The sequence below is a fragment of the Plectrocnemia conspersa genome, unplaced genomic scaffold (genome assembly GCF_051122295.1).
Source record: "Plectrocnemia conspersa isolate PC_06_02 unplaced genomic scaffold, ASM5112229v1 ptg000012l, whole genome shotgun sequence".
Classification (NCBI taxonomy): domain Eukaryota; kingdom Metazoa; phylum Arthropoda; class Insecta; order Trichoptera; family Polycentropodidae; genus Plectrocnemia; species Plectrocnemia conspersa.
In genome coordinates, this window is record NW_028277176.1 from 18,610,237 (window position 1) to 18,617,208 (window position 6,972).

General features: G+C 28.4%; 1 protein-coding gene across 1 annotated transcript in view; it reads right to left on the reverse strand.

Annotated features, from left to right (window-relative positions):
• The window catches only part of Setd3 (SET domain containing 3), a 41,124-nt gene extending 38,486 nt beyond the window's left edge, over positions 1-2,638 (reverse strand). Inside the window, exons 1-3 of the mRNA XM_088199304.1 lie at positions 2,290-2,638; positions 1,992-2,213; positions 944-1,032 (exon numbers count right to left, since the gene is read on the reverse strand). Of these exons, the coding sequence (XP_088055430.1) occupies positions 944-1,032; positions 1,992-2,213; positions 2,290-2,536 (558 nt within the window). The 5' untranslated portion in view covers positions 2,537-2,638. The remainder of the gene's footprint in view (positions 1-943; positions 1,033-1,991; positions 2,214-2,289) is intronic.
• Between the last annotated feature and the right edge of the window lie 4,334 nt (positions 2,639-6,972).

Consider the following 6,972-nt stretch of genomic DNA (forward strand, 5'->3'; position numbering starts at 1 on the left):
TACATAGGTAAGAATATAGAATAAAAGGCCAAAATACATCGGTCAGAATATAAGCGCCCAGAATATATATTAGATGGTCAGAATTTATAATTGGTCAGAACATATATTAAATGGTAAGAATTATTTTGACAGATGGTCAGAATCATTTTTTGTTGGCAAGTGTTATTGTAGTGTTGTTATTGCTATAACGCTAAAGGTTGTTCTGATCTGTTATTCACATGTTGGCAGTTCATCATTATCAATGTTTTTTAGGGCCAATTTAATTGGTTGAGCTCGCAACATTGTCAGATGTCAACACAACAAGCAAAGTGTGATCTCCGCTACCGCTCTGTCGGTTATTCCTGCTTCGTTCATCACTCTAAATACCTTTAAGTTCTACCGTACAATTAAATATATTCGTTGACAGTTATTCATGGGGCGTTCAATGTTCTGACCAACAGTTTTGGTGCGAGCGAGATATTTTTTAAGATATTTCTAAAATAAATAATTTATTGCTTAGTTATATTTATAAATGTTATATTCTTTTTTTTAATTCACATGGTAGTCCTATATTTTAATTTTGATTCCAATCATTTGTTATTTATTCTGACACTGAATAATATAGTTATGACTATTTATAATTATAATTCTAATCATTCTATATTTTTATTCTGACAGTTTGATATTTTTATTTTAACCATTTATAATTTATTCTGACTGACTGAAAAAAAATTATTCTGACCTAAAGTTGATTTAAATTCTGATTAATTTAATTTGTTGCAAAAAAATAATTCACTTATAAATAAATTAAAGTACTAATTCGACCGCCTATTTTCGAAACTTTGTGTTAGTGGTTTAAGAGTAACTTAAGCTAAAATTTTAAAGCCTTAGATGGCTTTACAATATAAGTAAACATATATCTAAATTAAAAATAAAAATACAAAAAAATACGAAAATTACAAACCTTCAATTCTAAAAAGTCATCTTTGGAAAAATATAAAACCGTATCATAACTCTTTGGTAAAATATCAATGTACGGCTTCCAAAAAGAATCTGAAACAATATCAAACATAAATATAAAAATAAACATTAAAAACGAACAGTACAATTGTGTTATCAAATATAATTCATAAAACAATATTATCATAAAATAATAAATAGTAATAAAATAATATTCTCAAATACACCATTTTCTTGATGGTAAATCAAGACCTATTTTAAGAATTTTTTGTGGCCAGTATTTAAGCTTAAATAAGTTCGGTGTCAGAAGTTTTGAGTTAGAGAATTGATTTATCGACGATGAAATTAATAAGATATTGATTTTAAATCTGTATTATAATTTACAAAGATTATCTTTCTGTTTATCCTTCTAAACACTTCCAAATTAAACATTGTTGTTTTAACGAACTTAGAAATTTCTTTGTGTTTCCAGCAATAATGTAAACAGTTTCGATACTATATTTTTACACATTTCCCTTATCAGTATTTGTTTATTCAACACGTGTATATTATATACAATTCTAGATTAGGTTAAGCGTCGTAAATTTTGGTGTAACACATGTTGTGGAAAGGTAAAGCATCCTTGAACGGCCTTTGATAAGGAAGTATAGAAACAGTAATAAAATTATACATTTTTGTGGATTTATCGGATTTATGTGTGCATGGTATGATTCATAGCTTACATTGGAAAATTAAACATGTTTCTGATTAACAAAATCTAACAACTATTATTTTAATATAATGTAGTAGTGTATTAATTATTATTATAGTATTGAGAGATTTTATCATCTAAAATAATTGACTAACAAGATATTAGTTACGGCAATTGATATATGTAGAACTATATTACAAGATCAGCAAAACATCCATATCACCTATATGTACTGTTAGATGAAAAAATTTTGACAAAAAACATTGTTTACTGTTTTGAAAGAATCCTAGTACAAAATTTAATCAGCCATAATTGATAACAATAAAACATATATTGCTTTATATATTAATATATAAATTACCTGGTGAGAACTTCTCAAACAGTAAGTATATGACCAACGTTATATTTGGCATCAGTTTTAAAATCGGATCTTTGTTAATAAAGCTTCCCAATAGTGAGTTTTGAGCGCATTCTTCCGTCATAATTAACTTCCTGGGAATATTGATAACATTGTTTCCTTCTTTGATCGTTTTAAGTGCTCTGATACCGAGACTATAACCGGAGAATTCCGATATTTCAATGCCTGTAAAAGAACATCACATGCCGTTACGTTTATAGAACATTTTAAGAATGGAATTGCGCAAAAATCAATAGCAAACCGTCGACATCGACTCCGTTGTCTTTGGCCCACTGCATGAACTTGGAAATCGATTGAATCCGCTCATTAGGATTGCCTTCTGAGGCATTTTCTGGTTGAAGAGCAGTCAACCGTTCAGTCAGCTGTCGCAGTTCGAGGTGTTTCTGCCAATATTGCTGCAGCTGGGGGCCCGAGGGCGGAACCGAAGTCTCCGCCAGCAGTTTTTCAACTAAGCCCTTAACGGACTCCGTTTGCTTTCGTTTCCCCATCGCAACGTGCCGCTAAAAATAGGGACACCTTGTCATATTCATATTTGGGCTTCGATGACAGTAATATTAGGTCCTAACGCAGCATTTTTCGACCATGAATTCTACAATTATTCTTTTTTGTAAAATCATATATCACTTGTTTGAGAACCTTAATAAATATCATAAAAATATGAATATAACAAATTAAATATTCAATTGATTTTTAAATATTGAAAGATATAAAAATTACTAATAAATGGTAAAATAAAAATTAAATAGTATGTTGCTAAAAACATTATTGTGGTATATAATTTTTAAATTTAAAAACAGTTTTTTAAACTAATCATAACATTTTTTGATAGAAATAAACATAATTAAAATCGAAACATGTCTTCCAATTACTTAATACGGTATATAAAATTCTGATTTTCTGAGCTGATAAAATATAGAAGATTATTTTTGCCAGCCAGAGCCAGATATAAGAGGAGGAGGGGGGGGGGGACAAACCAATGATTTTCCTGAGGCAGCAGATTTGGAGGGCGACAAAATTCGGTGTAAAAAAATAAAATTTATAAACACTATAAGAAATGAATGCGCCGAACATTGCCAACACTCCGCATGTAATTAAGAAGATGGGCGACCCTCAGATGATATAGACTTATTACTGCAAACCGTTTTATTATTATTTATCACATTATTGGCAATTGTGTTTTTTAAAACACACATTCAATTTTAATTATTGTTATTAGTCTTATACTTTTAAAAATTATTGTTTTTATATTTTTTCATTACTTTTTAAAGATATTGTTTATAGTACTTTTTCGAAACAGAATTCTTAAATAGATATTGTATTTTGTTGTTATTAGTTTTGAACTTTATAAATTAATTTTGTGTTTATATATTTTAGCGACGGGAGGTGACGAGTGGCAATTAGAAACAGATTAAACAGATTTGAAGTTACATGTTATTTATTATTTATAAACAGTGAACGGTGCGCGAGGCCTGCACCAGCGTGCGACCCGCCAGAGTCGACAAAGGAAGAGATCCGTCAAGAACGTGTTACCAGAGTGCCAAGTTTTGGCCATAATAAAACCTAAATATAAATATATATAAATCCCTTCTTCGCCCACAGTATTTTCATTGACTTTTAAAGATATTGTCTATTATATTTTATAGAAACAAAATTTTCAAATACATATTATATTTTTTTGTTATTAGTTTTTAACTTTTTCATTAATTTTGTCTTTATATTGTTTCATTGATTTTTGAAAATATTGCCTTTTCTTCGCTGTTTAAGTGTTTCTATGAAGAAACTGGGTTCAAATCCTAATGGACCCTATTGTCTGTAAGTAGCCCTAGTGTCTGTAAGATAAGAATCATTGGTAGCTATGCATTTATACTTCTCATTAGGTTTTCTTAGAAGTTCGTAATCTCGTGAATTAATAATACATATGCACACATTTTTTTCGTTCAAATGAATCATTTATCATCTCGCCATTAAACATATGTAATTTCAAAACCGTTTTGATACCAATTTCAAAAACATATTAGAACTCTTAATTAAACATTACAATGCAAGGTAAGCTCCATACGGCTAAATTTATTTTCGTCACAAATATGTCTATTTACGTTTCGAAAATATATATATATTAACAATATTTATTGTGCATCTCTTACAAAAATATACATTTCCGTTAATTTACGAACCCAACAATTGTTTAATATTGTTTACAATACAGTTTACATTGTCGCCGATATGAGTAATTAGCCCAATTTGAATGTAAACATATAATTAATTAAGCATACGTCCTTCAATGTGTATACTAAGCATATGCCACACATAGTTTTTACTAACCGCAATTTCACTGCTATACCGCTAAAGGAAAATACATTAGATTGAATCATATCAATTACTGTTTTACCCTGATTTTAGGATCACGCCATATTATTGTCATATACAAAAATAATTATTACGCAAAATATATATTTCCTTCTGAGAGAGATTTGTATGTTTATATTATTGTAACGTACTCACTATTACATTATGCAGCATATACTACAAACTACAGTATAACAATATGGCATTGTCGAGAGCTTAACAAATATGGCCTTCGATATTTGACAACATTGCATTGTATATTCTATATGTATAGCCATAGAAAAAAGCATTTTTATATTTTCGTTATTGCTACTCGGATACTGAAAGCTTCTTACAATTGAATACATTATTTGAATAGTAGTACATACTAATTAATATGTGTATGTGAAACTGCTTATTTATAACTCATGTTTATTTTAAATACTGATTTACCTTACCCAATAAAGTTACGTTAACGCAAAACTTTTAACTATTCAAAGCCAACGAGATCAACCAGCTCGAGGCATTCGTTCGAATAAACTGAGAATCTGAATAAACTACATTTTTTACTGTTATCCAAAACGATTTATAATCGAACCATGCATAATTATAGCACCTAATAAACAATCATTGCGTTGCTTCAAACATCAATCATGTTTACGTGACCTATTGACACAATATCTCGTGTGTTTTGTGTCACATTCGTTTTCAAAGGAGCCGAAAATGTTATCACTCGACGATTCGCGTCGTAACAAGCAATTATTTATATTTATTTATAATTGATTTTTAAAAATAAAATAATCCAATAATAAAAATAAACCGATTGTGCGTCAAATTAAATTTGGTGAATGTGACATTAAATCTAAATTTTTGAGCATGGTTGCAAAACTTCATTTTCATGCGTTGCCTCATTGTTATTTATATGTAAATTTAATAGCGCTATTAAAACGTCAAAATATATTTAACATTTTATATAATAACACAGAATTGTGCGTGTAATCAAAACTAACTCAAAAATGTACCGACAGGTGTATTTTAACATTATTTTTTAATAATTATGCCATTAGCACATGCATAATTTGTAATTATGTGAAGAGAAACTTGTTACTATGGTGTCAAGTAAATTTTAGAAAAAATAATATTATTCTATTGGCTACAGGTCAATAGTTCAAAATTCCACGTATGAATACATAGCCACATGTTTGTTTGATAACAACATAAAAAATAGCCAACATTCTAAAGTTCATAAATTAAGCTTAAAATATACAAAAATATAAGAAAACTATGGTATTAGATTTAAAAAATCTTAGGAATAACATATCAAAATGGTAATGAAAATATAATAGTAATGAGTAACTTTGATGAAAAACATGTTTATCAGGGTGCCCCCAAGATTCTGAATTGCGACCAAATTCATTATTATTACATTTAGATTACATAAAGTATTATAGTATTATTAATTATTTTCGATGCATTTATTTGGGGACCATATATGAATATACCGTGTGAGTGTTAATATACTTCATATAGTCAATTCATCAAACAAAAACTTGAGAGTTGAATAACCTTATCAAGCTAATAAATCGCGATAAAAATAAGTAAATATGCAAATGACAAAAGTTAAGATGCTAATCTATAAATCTGTGATTTGAGTAATTTAGCTATTGTTGTTATGTTTATATATTTAAGTGTAACTATATATATAAAATTGAGTTTTAAATACTACAATGATTATAGAAAGTAGGTAAAAAATCTGTATTAAAAATGGTAATATATATTATTAAATATTAATTAATTATTTTTATTTATTTATTACAAAATAGCAGGCGTTACATTTTACAGGCGTGACATTTTACAACTACTAAAAATCAAAGTCTATTTTATAAATAATAATAGCTATTATTATAACTCATAATTAACAATGTCACTATGAACGACAAATCTACACAGATTGGGTCGCTGCAGAATAAGTTTATTGAAATAATACACAATTACTAATTGAATTGAATATGATACGAGAGATCAGCGAGCGAAGTACCGCCAGTCGTCGTCTTTCCATCGAGGTTCGCCCAAATAATATGTTGCCAGAGTGTCGCATAGTTTTGGCCATAATAAATAAATCGAGCCTCTACATTGCTATCGCTTTTTACACAATGAAAGTATTATATAGTATTTATACATATTCATAAATTACGTCTTATTTTATTTATATTATTGACACAGTTGTGATACACAGCTATTTTAACTTTATATGATATATTAAATGTGACTATCTGTAAAATAATTAGATTCATTCATCATTAAATCAAGATTCATCTCCTTGAAGTGTTAAACGCGCCGATTAATAAACTGCATTTACCTGCATTAATATAATTAATTAAAATATAATTGCATGAGGATTTTATAAAATAAATATTTAGCAAATATTTTATATTGGATGACATTTTAATGATAATACGTTTAATAGTTCAGCATCGTAAATCGAGCTCGATTAACCACTTTTTTTTAACTACTGCTAACGACTGTATAATTAGGTTGACGATCACTGATGTCAAGTGTGAAGCAACACATCTCAAACAATTATTATTATGGTTGTGCA